This window comes from Caretta caretta, chromosome 10 (genome assembly GCF_965140235.1).
Source record: "Caretta caretta isolate rCarCar2 chromosome 10, rCarCar1.hap1, whole genome shotgun sequence".
NCBI lineage: Eukaryota > Metazoa > Chordata > Testudines > Cheloniidae > Caretta > Caretta caretta.
The window spans coordinates 76,553,262-76,578,545 of NC_134215.1; the positions used below are offsets into that span (position 1 = coordinate 76,553,262).

General features: G+C 46.3%; 2 protein-coding genes across 3 annotated transcripts in view; one reads left to right on the plus strand and one right to left on the minus strand.

Moving 5' to 3' along the window:
• TTC23 (tetratricopeptide repeat domain 23) overlaps positions 1-12,728 on the minus strand; it is a 46,592-nt gene extending 33,864 nt beyond the window's left edge. Inside the window, 5 exon segments of the mRNA XM_075132772.1 lie at positions 1,287-1,422; positions 3,092-3,214; positions 5,417-5,540; positions 7,184-7,389; positions 12,603-12,728. Of these exon segments, the coding sequence (XP_074988873.1) occupies positions 1,287-1,422; positions 3,092-3,214; positions 5,417-5,540; positions 7,184-7,363 (563 nt within the window). The 5' untranslated portion in view covers positions 7,364-7,389; positions 12,603-12,728.
• The window catches only part of LRRC28 (leucine rich repeat containing 28), an 86,003-nt gene continuing 73,096 nt past the window's right edge, over positions 12,378-25,284 (plus strand). The window contains exons 1-3 of one of the 2 annotated variants that reach the window (XM_048867123.2): positions 12,387-12,530; positions 16,618-17,124; positions 22,772-22,999. In XM_048867123.2, the coding sequence (XP_048723080.2) occupies positions 22,832-22,999 (168 nt within the window). In that variant the 5' untranslated portion in view covers positions 12,387-12,530; positions 16,618-17,124; positions 22,772-22,831. Of the gene's footprint in view, positions 12,531-16,617; positions 17,125-22,771; positions 23,000-25,284 lie in introns of both variants that reach the window. The other variant, XM_048867121.2, reaches the window with a different exon arrangement.

The window sequence follows — 25,284 nt, forward strand, 5'->3', positions numbered from 1 at the left end:
AAGCTTGTGCTACTAGCCTGGAAACACAGTACCATACATCATCACTGAGGCATTTGACTGTGGCCATATTTAGCTCTGGCATAAGAACGTGCAATTCTAGTCAATGGAATTATGCCAATTTACTCCAGGGACAGAATTTAGCTCCAAGTCAAATAATAGACTAGTTGGTGGAGCTCTACTCTCCAGGCCAGTGGTGACTGGAGAACACATAGGTCTTCTCCTGCAAAGTTACTGTACTTCAGTGCAAGTGTAATTGGTATGTGTAGCCACAAAAAGGTTACGCACTAGGAGGCGTAATGCTCTGCTCCAAGCAAATGTAAGTTTCCAGCCCCCTCTGAAGAGCACAAGGTAAAAAGGAGGCAGGGTGTAGGCAGCGAGATGATGATTTCTTAGCAATAAATTCCCCTCGTAGCCGGCCTCTTGCTATTAGGAGTAATTTAGCAGCTACAAAGCAGCACTTTCCTTAATACAGGATCAGGTTCCCAGCACTCCCTGTCCTGCTCATCACTTTTAACCTTGTGATTATAAAAGCAACATGTCACTTCTGTGGTATGCAGGCTCAAGCCTTGAAAGATCAGCTGTCAAGCACAGATACATGAGCATTGCACAGAGTTTCTGGTGACATAAACAGAAGAGACCATGATAGTATCAAGCAAGAAAAAATTCCTAATCTCATCTTTCAGCAGTGTTGCTACTGTAACCAAAACAACAGATGGAATAGGATTCAGGGCAAAAGATCATGGAGGCTGCAAGGCCTTCCAGCCAATGAATTCACACTGCTGAGTCACTGCTTTGGCAGGGCTTCAAGGGAAGAAGTAACTTCATCATAAACCTATGACTGACTGCTTAGGGAAGACCATGCTGAAAGCCCATCCAGACTGAATGGGACACTATAACATCATTTAAAAAGGAGTAGGTGGTGGTGGGCCAGTGATATAGCTGTAGGATGTGGGAGAATTTCAAATCCGAGATTGGTCCTGTTTTGGCAAGAAATGGATGGAACAGTTCACATAATTCCATAGCGACCCCTGTGGTAATTAAGAAGCAGTATGGATGGTCTCTGAAGGGAGTCATATACGTTCATCTTTGCCTTAAAAGTGAAGAGTAAATTGTAAAACTAGTAGGAGGACCTCCCCCTTAGTGAATGTATGAAATGGCAGATTTATAAAACCACTTTCAAACCCTCTATTGTATACCTATGTTATTTATATTTTATTTATTATCTAAATTTGTTAGTGTTACACTGGATTTAAAAAAAAAAATTTAATAATAGAATCCAAACTTACTGTGCAAACGACAACTCAGCTGCTGCTTTGATTTCCATCCATTTGTCCTGTGGCATGTGATCACTTTGTAGTAGTTCCTCTGAAAGTTTCTGAGCTTTTACTAAATTTCTCTCTGAATCTTTCAATCTGAGTAGTGCTAAGGATAACTGCACTCACTTCATGTAGGTCATGAAAAGAATTGGCATACTTTGGAAAATCAGAAAAAACGTATAGGGTTTTTTGTGATTTAATTTGTGTAATGTGAGATGCTGCAAATTAAGAATTTCAAGTGTACTGCAAATGTTTGTTTTTGAAAAATACAATGCATTTGAACATCTCTTTTAAAATATCCAGATATCCACATGAACTCAAAACAACTTAAAAGTTGACTCAAAATGTAAGCCTGTCTAAAACTAATTTCTTTTGAGTTACTATATGCTCCTGAAAGGGAGAAAACTGTCAGTCTGGCTGCAACAGTGTTAAAATATATAGTGAGATGTTGTCCCTTACCTAGTGTGCAGAAGTTGGAGAAGGATTCATGACTTCTGATTCCGACTATGTTTTGCCATGCAACTTTGTGTGACCTTTGAAAATAAACTGAACCAATCTGTGTCTGTTTACCCTTCTGTCAGATTGGTTGCTCAACCTAACAGAGTGTTATGAGGTTTAATTAATGTCTAAAAAACTTTGTTTTATAATTAATTAATAGAAATCTCCGTTCTGGGTGACCAATCTCAGTTCTGTGTTGAGTTTTTGTCACTGTGGATGCAACCGTATTCATGACCATGAGTGGGTACAAATGTTCTATCATATCTCTGCTTTCCCTAGCTACTTTGTTCTTACAAAAAGAGAAAGGAAATAGACAAGAATTTGTTCTCTGAAAAGACCAGAGAGTAAGAATCTTGTCCCCTTCCATACTTTATTGCTCACAACAGTGAGAAGAGGCATGGTATGACAAAATGTGTGTGAGAACAACAAATCCAGCATCTTTGGTATGCTGTCAGTGGATCTCTTAATTATGAAGCTTCCAGACAGTGTCAGAGTGCCACAATCTTAAAAATTCTTTACTCTCATGGAGGGGGCAGAAATACTTATTTCTTCCACCCACATTTTGCTTTAGGCCTTATGAATGGCCTAACCACCTCCAATCTCCTGGCTAAAGACTGATTTTGTTTTGAGCTCTCACTGTACATTTCAATCTGTGGGATCTGCTGTCTACTATGTACACTGGATCCTCGCTAGAACGCGGGATTTGGGATCCATGCGCGGTACCGTGTTAAAATGAATTCCAATTAAAGTAATTAAATTTGGGATTCATGGCCGCGACCGCATTACATGCGGATTCACGCTATATAGACGCGTGTTCTAGCAAGGGTCCAGCGTACCTATCCAGTTTGTATTTTGGACCTAGGTTTTCGTTTCTCGGATCCTTGTAACGATAGGACTTAAGTGACAATAACAGAAGTGATGTAACTGCTGTTATTTAAACAATGATGGAAAAGATGCAGGCCACTCCCTAGAGATTAAGGTCCATCCTGGCAAGAGATGTTATTAAGAGTTATTAACCACTCTAAGGAATACTGTTATTGGCATTACAACATGAATATGGGGGGCCATATGCTTTTTTTAAGGGTAATGAGGTTCCTATTGGATGTTTCAATAGACAATTCTAGAAATTAACACTGTACATTTGTCAGGTGTTCATATCATTTCAATAGATCCAATCTATTGATCTGAAATAAACTTCTAGAACCAATTGCAAGTAACAAATAAAACTGAGAAAGGATATTCGTGAAGAGCAGTTCATGATCTTCCTAATGTCTGACAAATGGCAACTGAGCATTTAAGAATGTCCATTCTTTGTTCAGAATCAGAAGCAGGGATAGGTGAGCTGGCAAGAAGAATTTCTTTGGCTTTTTCTGCATCTTGCTTTGCTTGTAGTGAAAACCCTGTGAACATAAATAAGAAAAAAAAGTCTTCTGTGGGTGATTCAGCTTTTAGATTCTCATGAGGAAAATGTAACTACTTCCACATGTATGCTGAAGATTACGATGTTTCCTTCTCCTGTCGGAAGACTTTGGCTTAATTTAATCTAGAAAGTATATTCAGGTTTTCCAGCAAGAGGCAGAGATAAGCCAAGAGATCTGGGCAACAACAATGGGATCACATTCAGTCTACCTGAAAAATCAAGATTCATGCCTGTAAAAACCAAAATATATTCAATTTTTTATCCTCACAAATCCATTACTGAAGTCCTCTGATGCAAGCCATAATTTCTTTTTAAAGATAAAGGAAACAGACTGCATGATGCAATTGGAGAACTCAAGCTAATTTCAGTTAACGCAAACAACTGGTCAAAAGAGTTGCCAATGTTTCTTATTTAGTAAACAGTCTATTGCAAATGTAACTAAAAACGAAATCCTAAAATGCTTTCATTGGTTTAATTTTAATAATAATATAATAAAGCAGCTTTATACGGTATCATTTGGATGCCTTAAAGTGCTCTACAGAACTACAGACTATGGAGCTGACCCTGCAAGGTACAGGGATCCATCCCAGTTTCCTCTGAAAGATGAGGGAGTATAACACCATGCAGAATTGCATCCAGAGTATTTAGAGGGATCATTTTACCCTTCACTGAAATGCATCCACACACGTTCTGTAAGCAGAGAAATAAAGAACATTGTAGCCACTTGAAACCGACTGGGTGAATTTTGTCCAAGTTGGAACTTAACCAGGACATGGAGGATAACACCCCGGTTCTTAAGAGAAGTGCTATGAGGATTTATTAATTTACTGAATTTTTTCAAACCAAAAGGAGAAATAATTCAGAGGAACAAGTGCAAAAACCATGGCAAGATACAATAAATCATCTCAAAAAGAGGAGACAACAGAAATACTAATCAGAACCTGGTCATGGGATTTCAGTGAGTACTTGGGACTTCAGTTTACATCTAATCTAAAAGCTGGCACTGCCAGCAGCACAACACCTATTAGTACCGTCCTTTGGCACTGGTTTCATATGGATTTGGAGGTAAGAGAGAGTGACATTTAATGAATCACCAACACCACTTCTTGCAGCTCCTTAAAGATCTCTCATTCAAGTAGTGATCTGGCCAAACGCTCATCAACATTACTGCGTATTGTGATATACATAATTATAAAGATTCTTATGCATGCTTAGACATTGTAAGTCTTGTTCACTAATTAACCTGACATGTCCGATTTGTTATCTTATTCAGCTGATCTTTAGAGTAACACAATGTAAAAGCACAGACATGGCAAAGATTACTGTTTGTTAAGGAATACAGACAACAATGATAACCCCACAATTCCCATGATCCCATGCCTCTCCCCAGGCTTCTATATTTAACTGAAAAGCAAGATTAATTCTGAAGATTCCTAGGTATTCAAGCATGGATGGAACCTAAAAAGTTTTCTCATGTTTGTGAAGAACACATTGCAGGAGACAGATCACCACACACGTATTTGTAAAGTTACTTAGAAATTTGTAAGGGATAAAGTAAATAGTTATCTTGGACTTAGCTGTAAACTTAACGTGTATGAACCATACATATTCAAAAACATATTCAAAAAGGAAATGCCACAGTCAGGATTACTTTAACAATCACAGTTTTCACAGATGTCCTAGATTTGGTCTCAAATATTCCCTATTATAACTCCTTAAATAAGCCTATTTTCTTCTTAGGATCCTCACATTTTGGTAGGATGAGAAGTCGTTATTGTTGAGTATTCTTTCCAAATGATTTTACCTTAGTGTGATAAATTCTGAAGCTTCATACCCCTTCTCTTTTCAACACAGTATTTCTGCTATGAAAATTCTTTGGCACACATGCTTTGGAAAATTCTTTAGTTATCAGAAGATTCCAGAGGGAAAAGAAGATATACTAACAGCTTTAGCCAGAAAATCAGTGTGTTCTTTAGCTTGTCCTTTAATTTCTTTTTAAATTAAAATGGCTTTTCTTCTGTTCCATTGACTTGATAAACATAAACCGTCCTTTTGAAAAAAAGGTCTGTAAAAGCTCAGGGCAAAATCTTGCAATCCTTGCTGAAGCCATTGGGAGCGTTGACTATGAAAGGACTGGAGGATTTGGTCCTAACATTGTGACCTCTGAATTTTGTAAACTCACCTTTAAGCTGGAGGTATCCCTGAGCCAAATTAACAGGGGCTTCTGCCATTTTCCAGTGATGGCCTCCATAGCAAATTCTTGCCAGAGCTATACACCTCATGAGATCCGAGAGGGCTTGGTTATACTAACAGAAAAAGAACGCTCTGTTGTTTAAGAAGCCTAAATTACAGGGAACCTGAATTGCACAGATACTGACTTCCTTCAGGTCCCATTGAATTCAAATGGAGCTGTTGGTGTGCAGCACTTCTCAATATGAAGCCCAGACTGACAATGGTCAAACCCAACCCGTATTGTGACTATTTCAGTATTTGGGTGCTGAATTCTCTGTTTGTCTGAAAGTGGAGTATAGCATTCCATTCACATTCTACATTAATCAAAAGACTCAGTTATTCTGAATTCTAATTAGACTGGCCATATGTGGCTAATGTGAGGTCAAATAATAGCAAATGTTTGAAAGGTGAACACAGTGGAAGATACAAAGGAAGAGGATTATCAGTTGTATGCTAATTGATAATCTCATGTTTTATTAGTAACATAGGTAAGGAATTGTAAAGAAGTTTTTTTAAATGATTTTTTTAACCTCATAGAGTTCCTTTAACAAATTGTACAACTGTAACCTTTAGACTGGTAAATGGTAAAAGTAACTGGAACCCACCCAACAATGAGTTTTAACAAAACAGAAACATTTCAGTTAAGATGGTACTGCTGCAATCTCCTCTCACTTGTACCAGAATTCACCAGTGTAACTCTGTGTCAGTTAAATTACTCTTGATTTACACGAGTGCAAATAAGAGAATAATCGAGGTAACAGTTTATTTTGATTAACAAGGCTTTTATCATCATGTCATTCAGCATCTTTAAACTTGGCACCTTGGTTTTCTGATTCTCTACCTGAATATTACCAAACGATCCTCAAAAAAGTCACGCCTATAACACCTTTAAGCTAACACTTGTGAGAGTAGAATGAATTATATTGAAATTATAATTCATTAAAGAAATGCTACTTGAAGGGTTTGTTGAAATATAGTTGTCAGGAAGAGAAACATAAAGGAGTATGAGACAATGAGTCAAACTAATTAACTTAGAGCTCCTACTGAGCTAGGAGATTGGTAAACGTTAGTATGCAAATAAGATATGTATGTATATTTGTCAGTTTCTGCTTCCTTTTGTCTCTTATGTTAAATTGGCTTTGGCTTAATTGTATAAATAAGTTAGCATGAGCCTCAGAGAGGGTCTCACATATCTGGGTGCATTGGCAAAGCGCTTTGCTAATAAACAGAGTGGTCTGACAAATTATGTAGGAATCCTGATTCTGACTTTGACACACTGTATCCCAAGTCATTTAATTATTTTGGGCTCAGTCATTCTACCAGTAAAGTCAATGGCAAAACCCTAGAGAGCATTAGGCAGTTCTAATGACCAGGGGTAGGATATTTAAAAATGCTCAGCATTGGGTTAACTAGTCTCTCATTCAAGCAGACAGGAGTTTTACCATTGACTTTAATGGAAGCAGAGTTAGATCATTGCTGGGTGCTTCTTAAAATCCCACCCTTGATCCCAACTACTGTGCTATACTTCCATGAGCACTTAATACCCCACCTTTCCCACTCACCATTACTTCTTGACCTGAAAATTACCATTACCACTGAAATCCGGACACTACACTGCTCAAGTCAAATGTACAGTGTTTGCCTTTGCTGCTGTGAAATGCATGGTATGTGAAAGCAAGTGATTTGATACAAAGTATGTCAAATACAGCTCTCTTACTTCATGACAGCTGCTATGCATCTTTGCCTTTTGTTCACACTGCAGAAGCTTCTGCTCCGGAGGCTACAGTAGTTTCTCTTCTGAAGATCTGTTTTGGAGCTTTCTTCTGATTCTAGCATTAAGGGCAGCAGCAGAGCCATCAGTGTGGCTAGATATTCGGGCTTCTGGAGCTTCCTGCATTCTCCTGTCTACATCCTCTTTTGATCCTGTAATTTAAACAAATTCACATTTGCTAAAAGCAGAGCAATTTATCGAAGATTTTTTAGTACCTTATAGCAGTGATTCTCAACCAGGGGTCTGGGGCCCCCTGGGGGGCCGTGAGCAGGTTTCCGAGTCTGCCAAGCAGGGGCGGCATTAGACTTTCTGGGGCCCACGACAGAAAGCCGAAGCCCCGCTGCATGGGGCTGTAGCTCGGGGCCCCGAGCCCTGCCACCCAGGGCTGAAGTTGAAGCCTGAGTAACTTAGCTTCACAGGGCCCTCTGTGACATGGGGCCCCGGGCAGCTGCCCTGCTTGCTACCCACTAATGCTGGTCCTGGGTTTTATATGCAGAAAACCAGTTGCTGTGGCATAAGTGGGCTGTGGAGTTTTTATAGTATATTGGAGGGGCCTCAGAAAGAAAAAGGTTGAGAAACCCTGCCTTATAGCTTTCTGGGCTCACACATCCTACAGCTCCCAGGTAGGCCTTGGTTATGTAGAGTATGTTATCATAAATTATTAGTCAAATAATAAAATACAATATTTTTGCACAACTTTATACAGAATAAGTACCAGTACAGTACAATCTTCAGGCTTGGCTTGAGTTATCAATAAGGCCTACAAAACATGCCTCATTTTAGGTAAACAGGCTCTGTAGTATAAATAATTACCATATCTAATAAAAAATAATAGTAATAACAAGCTCTGATATAGCACTTTTCATCAGTACAGTTGCTCTCAACGCACTTTGCTATCTTTAAATATCTACTTTTAATATCAGTTGTCTATGAAGACACAGTGAAAATTATTTTGTCACAGCAAAATTTTTTTCCTGTAGAATATGATGTAAATTCATTATTATCTTTTACATACAGGGTATCAGTTACTGACATAAATATTCATTAAAAATGATTCTGGGTGGGAATTTCAAAAGTAGTCAATGCTGGCCTAACTTTGCTCCCTTAAAGCAATGGTAATGTTATCAGTGGGAGCAGGGTCCGACCAATCCTGAATGTTTTGGAAAATCCCACCAACAATCTATTTCTCTTGATGCTAGAGAATTTAGTAATGTCATGGCATAAGAGCAAGTAGCAGAGATGCAACTACTGGAAACTAGGTAAAGACATGCAATTTTTCTGTTGCTTTTCTTATAATATAAAGACTTCTCTAAAGAAAATGTGGACATTTCTAATACTTACTGACTGTATGCTTTTATTAACTCTACAGCATGTTTATGTTTTCGGAGTTCCCAGCAACTAATAGGAGCAAGTAGCAGAGATGCAACTACTGGAAACTAGGTAAAGACATGCAATTTTTCTGTTGCATTTCTTATAATATAAAGACTTCTCTAAAGAAAATGTGGACATTTCTAATACTTACTGACTGTATGCTTTTATTAACTCTACAGCATGTTTATGTTTTCGGAGTTCCCAGCAACCTCTGCAATCCCAATAATATTCCACTTATGCATCTTTTCCCAGACCTGAAACGTTACTTTCAGAAAAAACATTTGCCAAAACCAGCATTCCAGTTTTTATCTATTTTGATGAAGTTTATGAAGCATATACTCAATGACATAAAATTACTTGGCATATTATTCTGTGTGGAATGTACGTGTCCACTAGCTACCTGCCTGTAGGTTAATCATTTTGTTAAAAATGAAAACCTATATAAGAAATGAAATATCATTAAAAAAAGGCAACTATAAAACTCAATCCTGCAAGGTGCTGAGCACTGCCAGAGAGATGCTAATTGCCATCAACTTCTCTTTAAATCCCATTGGAATTTGAGAGCATTCAGCACTTCTCAAGACTGGGTGTTATTGAATAAAAATATCTATGTATATAGCTTTCAAAAGCAAGTCTTATTTAATAAAACATTAATTTTCACTTGTAATATACTCTGCTAGCGTAGCATCCTTTCTTGATAACATCACTACAGGCTTCCTTAGACTAAGCCTGTTACATCACACTATTATTCCAATCTGAAATGGATAATATTTGCTTTATTTTACCCTGGTTTTCCCTACTCTCAAAATTTATGCATTCCCCTCCTGGCATGCTGTGACCAGTGCCATAAAAAAGCTGCATGTGAAAAGAGAAAACACAACAAAGAAAGAGAGAAAGGGAAGAAGACTGAAATGTCCCAGTGCGATTATACTTTCCATCCTTTTTTAAAATAAATGTGGATCACATGAGCAGGATATTCTGTAAAAGACATTTCCATTTTTAATGTTGGAAAATTAACTATTCTCTCAAAGTGGCACGACTGTGCATGCTTTCAATACCCACCAAATAATCTGTATTCCTAATTTCCTGTAGCAATCATTTTTTAAATACTGGAAACTGATTTGTTAGAAGGATTAAAGGCAGATTTTTGAGACCGAAGAAACACACAGCCAATGGGACATCTATTCAGCAGGGGGAAGGATGGAACAGTGTAGGGACAATCCCAAATTTAAAATAAGGCCCTGATGCTGTGTAACTACCTTGATTAGTTGGGAAAAGAGCGAATGTCTATTATACATTTTCCCTCCTGAGCATGAGGGAAAAGGAAGATAGGAAGAAGATGAAAAGGAGAAGGAAAAATTGAGGGGATATTCCCCAAGAATAACTTTACTGAGGATTCACAAAATTGTTCAACTAGCCCTTAAGAGAATATAACACGGCTGTTACTCTGAAACCTGTTATTTATACTGCAATTGCAGGTAAAATGTGCTAGGTGCTGTACAACCACATAGGAAGGCAGTCTCCGTCCGGAAAAGCTTAACTTCAGGATGAAAGCAACATATGAAGAAAGGGGGAAAAAGGATACAACATGCATGTATTGTTTTATTATTTTCATGGCTGACTCCAAAGTGCCCCTAGCCCTCCCAATTATTATTGCCTAGCTTCTTGAAAGCACAGCAGCAGAAATGGGTCTGGAGAAGGGATACCAAGGAGAAGACCAAAGCCCTGTAGTACAACCCACGGCAGTCACTGAAGGGCTGTGGGAAAGAAAGCACATATGACTGTGAGAGGCAGATAAATAAATGGAGCATCAAGGCTGGTGTTAGTGGAGAAAGGTGGACACCGACAGCTCCACTAGTCACTGGTTAAAATTGCAGGGGGGAAACTGTGTGAGTGAGGGGGAGCTCAGCCCTGAGATGGGCTGGGGGGGCAGGCCTTGGACCTTGTGACCAGGGCAAGGGTAGTCCAGCCTGGAGATGGAGATGGGGGGGAGGGGAGAATTGCAGGCCCTGTGACCGGGGCAGGGGGAGTCCAGCCTGGAGATTTGGGAGGGGGGAGGAAATCTCAGGCCTGTGACTGGGGCGGGAGGAGTCCAGCCTGGAGATGGAGGGGAGGGGGAATCTCAGGCCCTGTGATGGGGAGATGGTGGGGAGGGAATCTCAGGCCCTGTGACAGGTCAGGGGGAATCCAGCCTGCAGATGGGGGGAGGGGGAATCTCAGGCCCTGGGACCGGGGCAGGGGGACTCCAGCCTGGAAATGGAGATGGGGGGGAGGGGGAATCTCAGGCCCTGTGATGGGGAGATGGCGGGGAGGGAATCTCAGGCCCTGTGACGGGGTGGGAGGAGTCCAGCCTGGAGATGGGGGGAGGGGGAATCTCAGGCCCTGAGACGGGGCGGGGGGAGTCCAGCCTGGAGATGGGGGGAGGGGGAATCTCAGGCCCTGTGACGGGGCAGGGGGAGTCCAGCCTGGAGATGGGGGGAGGGGGAATCTCAGGCCCTGTGACGGGGCGGGGGGAGTCCAGCCTGGAGATGGGGGGAGGGGGAATCTGAGGCCCTGAGACGGGGCAGGGGGAGTCCAGCCTGGAGATGGGGGGAGGGGGAATCTCAGGCCCTGAGACAGGGCGGGGGGAGTCCAGCCTGGAGATGGGGGGAGGGGGAATCTCAGGCCCTGTGACGGGGCAGGGGGAGTCCAGCCTGGAGATGGGGGGAGGGGGAATCTCAGGCCCTGAGACGGGGCGGGGGGAGTCCAGCCTGGAGATGGGGGGAGGGGGAATCTCAGGCCCTGTGACGGGGCGGGGGGAGTCCAGCCTGGAGATGGGGGGAGGGGGAATCTCAGGCCCTGAGACGGGGCGGGGGGAGTCCAGCCTGGAGATGGGGGGAGGGGGAATCCCAGGCCCTGTGACGGGGCGGAGGGAGTCCAGCCTGGAGATGGGGGGAGGGGGAATCTCAGGCCCTGAGACGGGGCGGGGGGAGTCCAGCCTGGAGATGGGGGGAGGGGGAATCTCAGGCCCTGAGACGGGGCGGGGGGAGTCCAGCCTGAAGATGGGGGGAGGGGGAATCTCAGGCCCTGAGACGGGGCGGGGGGAGTCCAGCCTGGAGATGGGGGGAGGGGGAATCTCAGGCCCTGTGACGGGGCGGGGGGAGTCCAGCCTGGAGATGGGGGGAGGGGGAATCTCAGGCCCTGAGACGGGGCGGGGGGAGTCCAGCCTGGAGATGGGGGGAGGGGGAATCTCAGGCCCTGTGACGGGGCGGGGGGAGTCCAGCCTGGAGATGGGGGGAGGGGGAATCTCAGGCCCTGTGACGGGGCGGGGGGAGTCCAGCCTGGAGATGGGGGGAGGGGGAATCTCAGGCCCTGTGACGGGGCGGGGGGAGTCCAGCCTGGAGATGGGGGGAGGGGGAATCTCAGGCCCTGTGACGGGGCGGGGGGAGTCCAGCCTGGAGATGGGGGGAGGGGGAATCTCAGGCCCTGAGACGGGGCGGGGGGAGTCCAGCCTGGAGATGGGGGGAGGGGGAATCTCAGGCCCTGAGACGGGGCGGGGGGAGTCCAGCCTGGAGATGGAGATGGCGGGGAGGGAATCTCAGGCCCTGGGACCGGGGCGTGGGGCAGGTCAACCTCGGGCCCTAGGACCGGGAGAGGGGAGATCTTGACGGAGTCGGGAGCGATGCCCTGGAGCTACGCTACCTTCAGCCCCCCAGCATAGGGCAAGATACGCAAGCCGCGTAAACCCCGCCCGCCAAGCCCCTTTGAGCCCGGAGGGGCGGCCCCTAGGGCCGGAGTGGGAGGAGTCAGGATTCGGAGGCGTCCAAGGTCTCGCGATACCCGCTCTGAAGGAGCGCTCGCGGGGTTGCTGCCCTCCGGCCTCGGTGCTGAGAGCGGAGGTCGCAGGCCCGCCCCGCCCCGCCCCGCCTCTGAGGGAGCGCAGGTGAGTGACCCGCCGCCTCTCCGTGAGGCCTGAGCGCCCCCACACCGACCGCGCGCCCGTCCAGCTCCTCACCCGCTGCTGGTTGGGCTCCCTCCCCGCCTTCCCCTGCGGCGGCTGCAGCGGCGCCCGACACGGCTTCGCCGGGCCCCTGCTCAGCCGCTCCCGTCCTGACTGAAGTGTGGGGACTCGTCCCGGGGATGGGCGCGGCCTAACGGACACTCGCCTCCCGGCCATACAGCACCTCCCCCCATATAACCTGTTCATTTCCCCCCCCTCCCCGACCGTACAGCACCTCCCCCCATATAACCTGTTCATTTCCCCTCCCCCCCGGCCATACAGCACCTCCCCCCATATAACCTATTAATTCCCCCCCCCCGGCCATACAGCACCTCCCCCCATATAACCTGTTCATTTCCCCCCCCTCCCCGACCGTACAGCACCTCCCCCCATATAACCTGTTCATTTCCCCTCCCCCCCGGCCATACAGCACCTCCCCCCATATAACCTATTAATTCCCCCCCCCCGGCCATACAGCACCTCCCCCCATATAACCTGTTCATTTCCCCTCCCCCCCGGCCATACAGCACCTCCCCCCATATAACCTATTAATTCCCCCCCCCCGGCCATACAGCACCTCCCCCCATATAACCTGTTAATTCCCCCCCCTCCCCGACCGTACAGCACCTCCCCCCATAAAACCTGTTCATTTCCCCTCCCCCCCGGCCATACAGCACCTCCCCACATATAACCTGTTCATTTCCCCTCCCCCCCGGCCATACAGCACCTCCCCCCATATAACCTGTTCATTTCCCCTCCCCCCCCGGCCATACAGCACCTCCCCACATATAACCTGTTCATTTCCCCTCCCCCCCCCGGCCATACAGCACCTCCCCCCATATAACCTGTTCATTTCCCCTCCCCCCCCCGGCCATACAGCACCTCCCCACATATAACCTGTTCATTTCCCCTCCCCCCCCCCGGCCATACAGCACCTCCCCACATATAACCTGTTCATTTCCCCTCCCCCCCCCCCCCCCGGCCATACAGCACCTCCCCCCATATAACCTGTTCATTTCCCCCCCCTCCCCGACCGTACAGCACCTCCCCCCATATAACCTGTTCATTTCCCCTCCCCCCCGGCCATACAGCACCTCCCCCCATATAACCTGTTAATTCCCCCCCCCCCGGCCATACACCACCTCCCCCCATATAACCTGTTCATTTCCCCTCCCCCCCCGGCCATACAGCACCTCCCCCCATATAACCTGTTCATTCCCCCCCCTCCCCGGCCATACAGTACCTCCCCCCATAAAACCTGTTCATTTCCCCTCCCCCCCCGGCCATACAGCACCTCCCCCCATATAACCTGTTCATTTCCCCTCCCCCCCGGCCATACAGCACCTCCCCCCATATAACCTGTTAATTCCCCCCCCTCCCCGACCGTACAGCACCTCCCCCCATAAAACCTGTTCATTTCCCCTCCCCCCCGGCCATACAGCACCTCCCCACATATAACCTGTTCATTTCCCCTCCCCCCCGGCCATACAGCACCTCCCCCCATATAACCTGTTCATTTCCCCTCCCCCCCCCGGCCATACAGCACCTCCCCCCATATAACCTGTTCATTTCCCCTCCCCCCCCCGGCCATACAGCACCTCCCCACATATAACCTGTTCATTTCCCCTCCCCCCCCCCGGCCATACAGCACCTCCCCCCATATAACCTGTTCATTTCCCCTCCCCCCCGGCCATACAGCACCTCCCCACATATAACCTGTTCATTTCCCCTCCCCCCCCCCCGGCCATACAGCACCTCCCCACATATAACCTGTTCATTTCCCCTCCCCCCCGGCCATACAGCACCTCCCCCCATATAACCTGTTCATTTCCCCTCCCCCCCGGCCATACAGCACCTCCCCCCATATAACCTGTTCATTTCCCCCCCCTCCCCGACCGTACAGCACCTCCCCCCATATAACCTGTTCATTTCCCCTCCCCCCCGGCCATACAGCACCTCCCCCCATATAACCTGTTAATTCCCCCCCCCCCGGCCATACAGCACCTCCCCCCATATAACCTGTTCATTTCCCCTCCCCCCCCGCCATACAGCACCTCCCCCCATATAACCTGTTCATTTCCCCTCCCCCCCCGGCCATACAGCACCTCCCCCATATAACCTGTTCATTCCCCCCCCTCCCCGGCCATACAGTACCTCCCCCCATAAAACCTGTTCATTTCCCCTCCCCCCCGGCCATACAGCACCTCCCCCCATATAACCTGTTCAATTCCCCTCTCCCCCCGGCCATACAGCACCTCCCCCCATAGAACCTGTTAATTCCCCCCCCCCCCGGCCATACAGCACCTCCCCCCATATAACCTGTTAATTCCCCCCCCCCGACCATACAGCACCTCCCCCCATATAACCTGTTCATTTCCCCTCTCCCCCCGGCCATACTGCACCTCCCCCCATATAACTTGTTCATTTCCCCTCCCCCCCATATAACCTGTTCAATTCCCCTCTCCCCCCGGCCATACAGCACCTCCCCCCATATAACCTGTTCATTTCCCCTCTCCCGCCGGCCATACAGCACCTCCCCCCATATAACCTGTTCAATTCCCCTCTCCCGCCGGCCATACAGCACCTCCCCCCATATAACCTGTTCATTTCCCCTCTCCCCCCATATAACCTGTTCATTTCCCCTCCTCCTGGCCATACAGCACCTCCCCCCGACCATACAGCACCCCCCCCCATATAACCTGTTCATTTTCCCCCTCACCCCCACCCCCTGGCCATACAGCACCTCCCCCCCATATAACCTGTTCATTTCCCCTCCACCCCCTGGCCATACAGCACCTCCCCCCCATAAAACCTGTTCATCCCGTTCCCCCCCCACCATACAGCACCTCCCCACCATATAACCTGTTCATACCCTTCCCCCCCACCATACAGCACCTCCCTCCCCCCTTCAAACCTTAAATAAAACTTAAAAAAACTAGCACTTAAAAAAGACCACGCCAATGAGAGGCGTACAGCTTTCTGCGACAGGGCTACAGCACTATGGTGCCAGTGTAGACACCGTGGTCGATTACAGTGCTGCGATTGGCCTCTGGGAGGTGTCCCACTGTCATAACCATAGGGGTAGCCTAAATTCCTCCTTACTGGTAAGGAGTTAAGAAGCTTGAGTTACCTGGTTGGCACCTGACCAAAGGAACCAATGGGGACAAAAGATACTTTCAAATCTGGCGGGGGAGAGGTTTTGTTTTGGGTTCTTTGTTTTCTGTGGCCGTTAGCTCTTGGGACTAAGAGGGACCGGACATCAATCCATGTTCTCCAAATCTTCCTGAACAAGTCTCTCATATTTCAAACTTGTAAGTAACAGCCAGGCAAGGCATATTAGTTTACCTTTGTTTTCTCAACTTGTGAATTTTCCCTTTGCTAGAGGGAGGTTTATCCCTGTTTTGTTGTAACTTTGAAACTAAGGCTAAAGGGGGTTCCTCTGTGCTCTTTGAATTTTCTGCTACTCTGTAAGGTTAACTACCAGCCTAAGTTTACAGAGATGATTCTTTTACCTTTTTCTCTTTAAGTAAAATCCTTCTTTTTAAGAACCTGACTGATTTCTCCATTGTTCCAAGACCCAGGGGTTTGGGTCTGTAGTCCCTTTGTAACCAATTGGTGAGGATATATGCTCAAGCCTTCCCCAGGAAAGGGGGTGTAGGCTTGGGGGAATAGGACTCCAAGTGGTCCTTTCCCTGATTATTTGTTGGTTAAATCACTTGGTAGTGGCAGCAATCCCAAGGCAAGAATGGAATCTGTGCCTTGGGGAATTTTTAACATAAGCTGGTAAAAATAACCTTAGGGGGGGTCTTTCATGCAGGTCCCCACATCTGTACCCCAGAGTTCAGAGTGGGGAAGGAACCCTGACACCCACAATGCCTGTTCTTGCCTCTCTGGTCATCGGTTTGAACTCTACAACCCTGCCCTCAGGTGACCAACAGTCATCCCCACCCCATAAGTTCCTTTGGCATTTTGAAAGTCCCCTTCCTGTTTGCTCGGTGATGCATGCAGTGGTCTCAATGCATCTTTCCAGGTGACCATGCCTGCTTCACGCACCGGGCGATCCCCCGCTTGGAGCTGCTGGACCTAATCAGCATTTGGGGAGAGGAGGCTGTCCAGACCCAGCTGCGCTCCAGCCGTAGGAATTATGATACCTACGGACAGATTTCACGATGCATGACAGAAGGGGGCCATGACCGGGACTCGTTGCAGATCAGGGTCAAAGTGAATGAGCTACGGAACGCCTACCACAAGGTGCGGGATGCAAACCACTGGTCTCATGCTGTGCCCACGAGCTGCCGATTCTACAAAGAGCTGGACACGATACTCGGTGGCGAATCCACCTCCACTGTGAAGACCACTGTGGATTCTTCAGTGGCTCGCATGCCTATTGAAAGTGGACCGAGCCAGGAGAAGGAAATCTTGGACGAGAATGTGGAGGGGGATCTAGAGGTCAGAGATGCACGCAGCCAGGAGCTCTTTTCTACCTGGGAAGAGGCTAGCCAGTCACAGCTATTGGATGTTGGCGAAGCACAAACTGGTGAGGAGGCCCCTGATAAATGGATTTGATTTTGGGAATCACTGAAGCGAGTTGTTGGGGACAGGAAGGTTGCAGAAAGCAGGCTTGTCTCCCATTGCATGCCTAGTCTGAGCGGTGGAACAGGCTGTTGATTGACTCCCTCACTTCATGGGAATCTCCATCAGAGATCTCCAGGAAACTCTCCTGGAGATACTGGGCAATCCGCTGCCGCAGGTTCTTCGACAGAGCTGCTTTGTTTCTTGCCCCATTAACGATAACTTTCTTGTGCTACTGTACTGTCCCAGGGTGGACAAACTGCAAACTGAGCTAGCATCCCTGCAGCCGCTGTCGCAAAACTTTTCCATGCTCCCCCCAGACACCGCCAGCACACTCTTATCAACCTTCTGGCTCCAGTCTACACCCGCGGCATTCCACTCCTCCCCCCTCACAATCCAGCACTGCGGACTCCCAGTGCACTCAACACCCATCCCGCTGCAGTTTGGCCCTGCGGAAGTACAGTACCTGCTGCATTTTACTCCAAAGGAGAAGGTTGGATATGATCCCTGGACAGACACAAATCTTTAGCCGTCTCACCTCCTCCTGGGACCTTCCCTTCCCCTCTTCCACTTACTGCTGATGTGTTGTTTGGTTTTTTTTGGTTTGACTCTCTCCTCAATTGTTGTTTTTTAATAAAAGAATTGTGATGGTTTGAAAGCCATCTTTATTCTATTACATGAGAGCACAAAGAGCCCTGTAAAGCAACATCTAATTATGTTAAACCCACATATTGCATTGTCTACACCAATCCCCTCCTAGCATTACAAGCACTGCACTCCCAAGCATAGCAATAAATATTAGTGGCTTTCAGCTTTACATTGCTGCCTCAAGGCATCCCTGATCCTTATGGCCTCATGGTGCGCCCCTCTAATAGCCCTGGTCTCTGGTTGTTCAAACTCAGCCTCCAGGCGCTGAGACCAGCCTTGAATGAAGCTTTCACCCTTCCCATCACAAATATTATGGTGCTTACAGCACGCGTCTATAAGCATAGGAATATTAGTCATCGGCCAGGTCCAGCTTCCCACAGAGGCAACGCTAGCGGGTTTTTAAATGGTCAAAAGCACACTCAACAGTCATTCTGCACTTGCTTAGCCTGTTCTTAAACCGTTCCTTGCTACTATCAAGTTGCCCTGTGTATGGCTTCATAAGCCACCGCATTAACGGGTAGGCAGGATCTCCCAGGATCACAATGAGCATTTCAACTTCCCTACAGTGATCATCTTGTCCGGGAAGAAAGTCTCTGCTTGCAGCTTGATGAACAGGCCAGTGTTCCAAAAGATGCGTGTCATACACCTATCCAGACCAGCCTGCGTTAATGTATGTGAAACGCCCACGGTTATCCACAAGCACCTGGAGAACCATTGAGAAATGCTCCTTGCGATTAATGTACTTGGTGGCTAGGTGGTCTGGTGCCAGAACTGTAGTATGCATGCCAGTTATCGCCCCTCCACAGTTCGGGAAGCCCATTTGTGCAAAGCCATCTACAATGTCACGCACGTTGTCCAGAGTCACGGTCTTTCAGAGCAGGATGCGATTAGTGGCCCTGCAGACTTCCGTCAACATGAGTCCAACGGTAGACCTTCCCACTCTGAACTGGTTAGTGACTGATGGGGTAGCAGTCTGTAATAGCCAGCTTCCACAGTGCAATTGCCACGCGCTTCTCCAACGACAGGGCCACTCTCATTCTTGTGCCCTTGCACTGCAGGGCTTGGGCGAGCTCATCACACAGTCCCATGAATGTGGCTTTCCTTATCCAAAAGTTCTGCAGCTACTGCCCCTCATCCCAGATGTGCATTATGATGTGATCCCACCACTCAGTGCTTGTTTCCCAGGCCCAAAAGCGGCGTTCCGCTGTGATCAGCACCTCCGTGAATGCCACAAGCAATCTCATGTTGTAGCTACTACACGTGGCAAGATCAACATCACACTCCTCTTGCCTTTGTAGTTTAAGGAATAACTTCACTGCCACTCGTGATGCGTTAGTCAGTGTGAGCAGCATAGTGGTTAACGGTTCTAGATCCATTCCTGTAGCCCGAAGAGGCAGGGCACGCAGTACACAAACCATTGAAAGATGGTGCCAAATGTGGACGGAAGCACAGAGATTGCTGGCATGCAAAGTAATGCATCATGGGGCATTGGGGTAGGACCCAGGATGCCCTGCAACCCCCTCCGCCTTCCCACAACTCTTAGTGGCAGAAGAGGAAGAGGTCCTCTGTGGAATAGCTGCCCAGAGTGCACCGCTCCGAATACCGCTGCAAGTGCCACAAGTGTGAACACTCCTTTGCGCAGGCAGCTGACAGTGTGAACACACAACAGCGGTTTCCCTTCAACGCTCTCTGAGCAGCACTGTAACTCCCAGCGCTGCAACACTGCCAGTGTAGACGTGCCCTAAGATTGCCTACAATGAACTGTCAATTATAGTAATGCTGTTTCTGATGTGGATGCTGGCTCACTTAGAATTGGACTGATGCTGTCTTACTTTGTACAGGTAACTGAACAGCCATAAAATAGTTATGACTAATGTTCCCTCTAATTTTTTCTATCTGTGTGTGGAATAAATTTTATTTGCATCGAGGTATGTGCGGATGTGCGCCAACAGTAGAAACAAAAAACCTAAATATATATTTTTACAAAAGTTACCATAGGATAATTACTCCAGCCAGCACAGGTTAGGCATTTTAGAATTCACTACTCAAAGAATTAAATTTAAGTGTAAGAGAAATAAAAATTATGAAGTGCATAGACCAGTCAAAACACTAAAATAACACACTTTGAAAGAATAAAATTACAGGGAATATATGTGGATGGCAGGAAGTATAAAGAAGTAACAACAACAATAATATAAGTATGTGTTGGGAGGTGAGTGTGAAAGAGACAGAGGGTGTGGGTGTGAGAGGGAAAGAGACAGAGACTGTGTGAGCTTGCTGCTGGGGAAATCTCAGAAAGAGTGCACTGTCTCTTTAAGAAAGGCGCTCACTCACTGTTCACCGCAGCAGCTCTGAGTCCTGAGTCAGGCTGTGTCCCCTATCCCCTGCTCTGTGGAGATGGGGTACAGGGGTGGGGGGAGGGGGACACCCTGACCTCAGCACCTTCCCCCGCCCACCCCATCTGCACAGCCAGCAGGAGGGTCCCAGGAGAAGCTGCAGGATGGAGCAGTGGGGGGGAGGGGCACCTGAACCCATGCTGCTGGCTGTGCGCACTCTGCTAATCAGCTGGGTGGCATTTGAAGGTCTCATGGGCAGCTGCACAAGCGCGCAGCTTACAGGGAACACACATTATGACTCTCTTTCAGAAATGACTTGACCATAACTCAGGCTGCCAATTTGGAGGTGAAGGGCACTGAAGTGCATGAGGGATGTTATGTCTGAGCTGTGGTTCGCATTTCTGAATGGCCTACAAAAAAGATAGTTATCTAACTCTACAGAAGAATGTGGACTGTGAAAGCTTGTTCTGGAGCTCAAGAGCATTACTGAAACTGATAAAGTAGTTTGATCTATACAAGGAGTCCACTTCCTAATTTTATCTGAGATACAAAGTTGCATTTACAATTACTGTTCAGTAGATAAGGTTCACATTGATTTCTGGGTAGCTGGTCATCTTCCAGGACTACTCGTGGTTAAAAATGCCTCCATCAAGAAAAAGTTAAGCGAGCAAACAGAAAATATTGTTGGTAGACTGGAGCTGATAGCCCCCTGGTCTGTTCTTTCATTATGGATGTACACTTGTCTGCATAAGTCCCTGGCACACTGGTAAAATAGACAGTTGAACAGACTACCTAAGCTAGGCTCCTAATTAATACTCTGGATACCTGTTTTTTGTTAAATAAATTCCTATTTATAGCAGTGCTAGTCAAGATAGTATTACACTGTAGAAGGAAGCATAAACAGAATTCTATTTGTTAACACTATACAGCAGAAGTAAAATGAAGTATGTGGGTGTTCAGGCTTGATTGATTTTTAGTTTTGTTACCTTAGCACTTTTCATTTTTTAGTTGTTGTTTTTTTCCCCAAACCTGAAGGCCCCCCCCCCCTTGTTTTTTTTAACCTTTCCTCATAGGTCAAGTTTTCTAAACCTTTTATCATTTTTGTTGCTCTCCTCTGGACTCTCTCCAATTTCTTTACATCTTTTCTAAATTTTGGCACCCAGAATTGGACACAGTACTGCAGCTGAGATCTCACCAGTGCTCAGTAGACAGTTCTCTCCTGTGCCTTATGTACAACACTCCTGCTAATACATGTCAGAATGTTAGCCTTTTTTGCAAGTTCATCATGTTGTTGACTCATACTCAATTTGTGATCTAGTATAACCCTCAGACCCTTTTCAGCAGTACTAACACCTACCCAGTTATTTCCCATTTTGTAGTTGTGCATTTGATTTTTCCCTTCCTAACTGAAGAACTTTGCATTCCTCCTCTCATACACCCATTCGTCCCCCCCACCCAGAAGTGCAGCACCTCCCACCTCCTCCATAGACCCATTCATCCACCCGCCCCACCATAGACCCATTCATCCTCCCACCTGGCCAAGCAGCACCTCTCTTCCCCCCCATAGACCTATTCATCCTCCCCACCTGGCCGTATAGCACCTTCCATCCCCCATACACCCATTCATCCCCACCCACAAATTTTGTAAGCATACTCTCTATTCCATTTATCCCAAGTCATTGATGAAAATATTGACTAGTACCACAGTCAAAACTGACCCCTGCGGAACCCCACTAGATATGCCCTCCCAACTTGATAGAAACCATCGATAACTACTGTTTGAGTAGTCTTTCAACTAGTTTTGAATCTACTTTATAATTATTTCATCTAAACCACATTTCCTTAGTTTGCTTATGAGAATGTCATGTGGGACTGTGGGTATGTCTACACAGCAAAGAAAAACCTGTGCTGGCCAGCTCGGGCTCGTGGGGCCTGGGCTGCAGGGCTGTTTCATTTCAGTGTAGATTTGGGCTCAGGGTGGAGTCTGGGCTCAGAGACCTTCCCACCGCACAGGGTCCTACACAGCAACGAAGCAGCCCCACAAGCCCCAGTCGGCTGGCACGGGCCAACCACCAGTGTCTAGTTGCTGGTAGACATACCCTGTGTCAAAAGCCTTACTAAAATCCAGTTATATCATATCTACTTCTTCCCCACATTCACTAGGCAGGAACCCTGTCAATGAAGAAAATTAGGTTGGATTGACATGATTTGTTCTTGAGAAATCCATGCTGGCTATTCCCTTTAACTCTGTTATCCCTTCGGTGCTTTCAGATTGATTGTTCAATATCTTTCCAGGTCTCAAAGTTAGGCTTACAGGTCTGTAATTCCCCAGGTGCTCTTTGTTCCCCTTTTTAAAATTAGGTACTATGTTTGCCCTTCTCCAGTCCTCTGGGACCTCACCCATCCTCCTTGAGTTCTTGAAGATAAGTGCTAATGATTCTGAGATTGCTTCAGGTAGTTCCTTAAGTACTGTAGGAAGAATTCCATCAGGCCCTGCCAACTTATCTAAATAGTCTTCAACCTGTTCTTTCCCTATTTTGGCTTGTGTTCCTTACTCAATACAACTAATGTTAACAACATGGAGTATCTCATTGTTACAATGTTTTCTTTTTCTTGCTTTCTCTTTAGAAATGGGTGTGCATTCAGAAGATGTAGAGCTCTAATGTGGAGCCTGGGACAAAGTCAATAATGGCATCAGAACTTTGTAAAATGATCTCTGAGGCAAAGCTGGAAAGGCACAAGAACTTGTTCTTAAATTACCGAAATCTGCATCATTTTCCTTTGGAATTATTGAAAGATGAGGGTCTGCAGTACCTGGAAAGACTCTATATGAAAAGAAACTCCTTGACCACCCTGGTATGATAAGTTGTTATACTTCTTATTGTCTGTATGTTTATAGTAGTTTGATAAATTCTGATTTGAAAAGAGCGATGAAGTGCATTTTTGTAGCCTGCTACTGGTCTTTCAGAAAGGCTGATCCTGAATGGTGCTGAACACCACTCAGGACCTGGCTCCATTGAGAAGATTTAAACACCACATTGTGTTATATATGTTGGAAGTGCAAATATCCGATGGATAAGATTTTTTGTGGGCTTCAGGTCTCTCAGTATATGCACAGTGTGCTGAGCCATTTGATAGCTGTTTGATATGTGTTTGTCTAACTTGCTCTTAAAAATCTCCAGTGATGGAGATTCCACAACCTGCCTAGGTAACTTATGCCAGTGCTTAACCACCTTGACAGGCAGTTTTTCCTAATGTCCATCCTAAACCTCCCTTGCTACAATTTAAGCCCATTGCTGTTGTCTTAGCCTCAGAAGTTAAGAAGAACAATTTTCTCTCTCTTCGTTGTTAGCCTTTTATGTCCTTGAAAACTGTTGTCATTAGAGCCTTGCAAAAACTCATGGATAGCTACTTTATATCTGTGGATGTCTGCATCTGCGGATGTGAATATCTGCAGACCATTTTTGTGGATCGTGGATTGGCTGCAGATACAAATTTTATATCCATGCAGAGCTCTAGTTATCACGTCCCCTCTCAGTCTTCTATTCTCCAGACTAAATGAACCCATTTTTTTCAGTCTTCCCTCCTAGGTCACGTTTTCTAGACCTTAAATCATTTTTGTTGCTCTTCTCTGGACTTTGTCCAGTTCATCCACATCATTCCTAAAATTTGGCATCCGGAAGTGGACACAATACTCCATGTTAAATTAGGCCTCAACATGGAGTAGAGTGGAAGAATTACTTCTCGTGTCTTGCTTACAACACTCTTGCTAATGCATTGCAGAATGATGTTTGCTTTTTTTTTTGCAACTGTCTCACATGTTCGCTCATATTTATCTTGTGATCCACTATGACCCCCAGTTCCCTTTCTGCAGTACTCCTTCCTTGGCAGTCATTTCCCATTTTGTATGTGTGCAACTGATTGTTCTTTCCTAAGTGGAGTACTTTGCATTTGCCCTTATTGAATTTAATCCTATTTACCTCAGAGCATTTCTCCAGTTTGTCCAGACATTCTGAATTTTAATCCTGTCTTCCAAAGCACTTGCAACTCCTCCCAGCTTGGTATCGTCCGCGAACTTTATATGTGTAGTCTCTATCCCATTATCTAAATCATTGATGAAGATACTGAACAGAACAGGACCCAGAACTGATCCCTGTGGGACCCCACTTGATATGCCCTTCCAGTTTGACTGTGAACCACTGATTACTACTCAGCGGGCACTCGTCAAGGATACGCAACACAGTCTGAATTTGACTGCATCTACATTGCAGGTTGTTAGAGAAATCCCATTTGAAGAGATTGGCCGCACAATTGCCCTGTCCTGTTCAAAACCAGTTCAGGGATAACCACAGGTGCCTTGGCAGGTCAAAACCCACTGGGCAGATAGTTTTTAACTCGTGGCTTGTGCTTGCATTAAGCAGAGGAAATATGTTAGAAACTATCTTGGCAAAGCTCAGCTACAGGCGTCATTAATTACAGTCGTCTGCCATGAGCTTCATATCATTCAGGATCTGGTCGATTTCTGAGAAGACCTGAGCTTGGTAATTGCATGAGATGTCATCGGCGAAGATAAACTTGCATGAGACTGTTACTGGCAAGTCATTGATGTACACGTTAAATAATATTAGTGAAAGAACTGAACCTTGAGGAAGACCATTTATCTGACACTTCCAGGAACTGCAACGGTTGCCTACGTGTACTCTGAACCACCTGTTTTGGGGGAAGAGATCTACTGCTTCGACCACCCAATGCGAGGCCACTTGAGAGAGTTTACACAGAAGGCCTCTGTGCCAAATCGTGTCATAAGCAGCAGTCAAATCCAGGAAGACTGCTCCTATCTTTAGATTTTGTTAAAAATGATTTTAGAGAAAGATGGTCAAGACCAAGACTTGATCACAGGTGATTGTCCTTTCCTGAACCCTGCCCGTGTAACCTCCAAGATATCGTCCAGCTCTGGAGCGATTCGTTTGAGGATCAAATGCTTAAAAACCTTGAAACACGCTGAGAGCAAGAATACTGGGTGGTAACTTGCCATGTTATAGGAGTCCTTGTCCGGTTTGAGAATGGCTATAACCTTTGCTTGACATGGTAGTGCATGGTAGCTTCTTCTCAGTAATGACCCGTATATAGAAATTTAATGA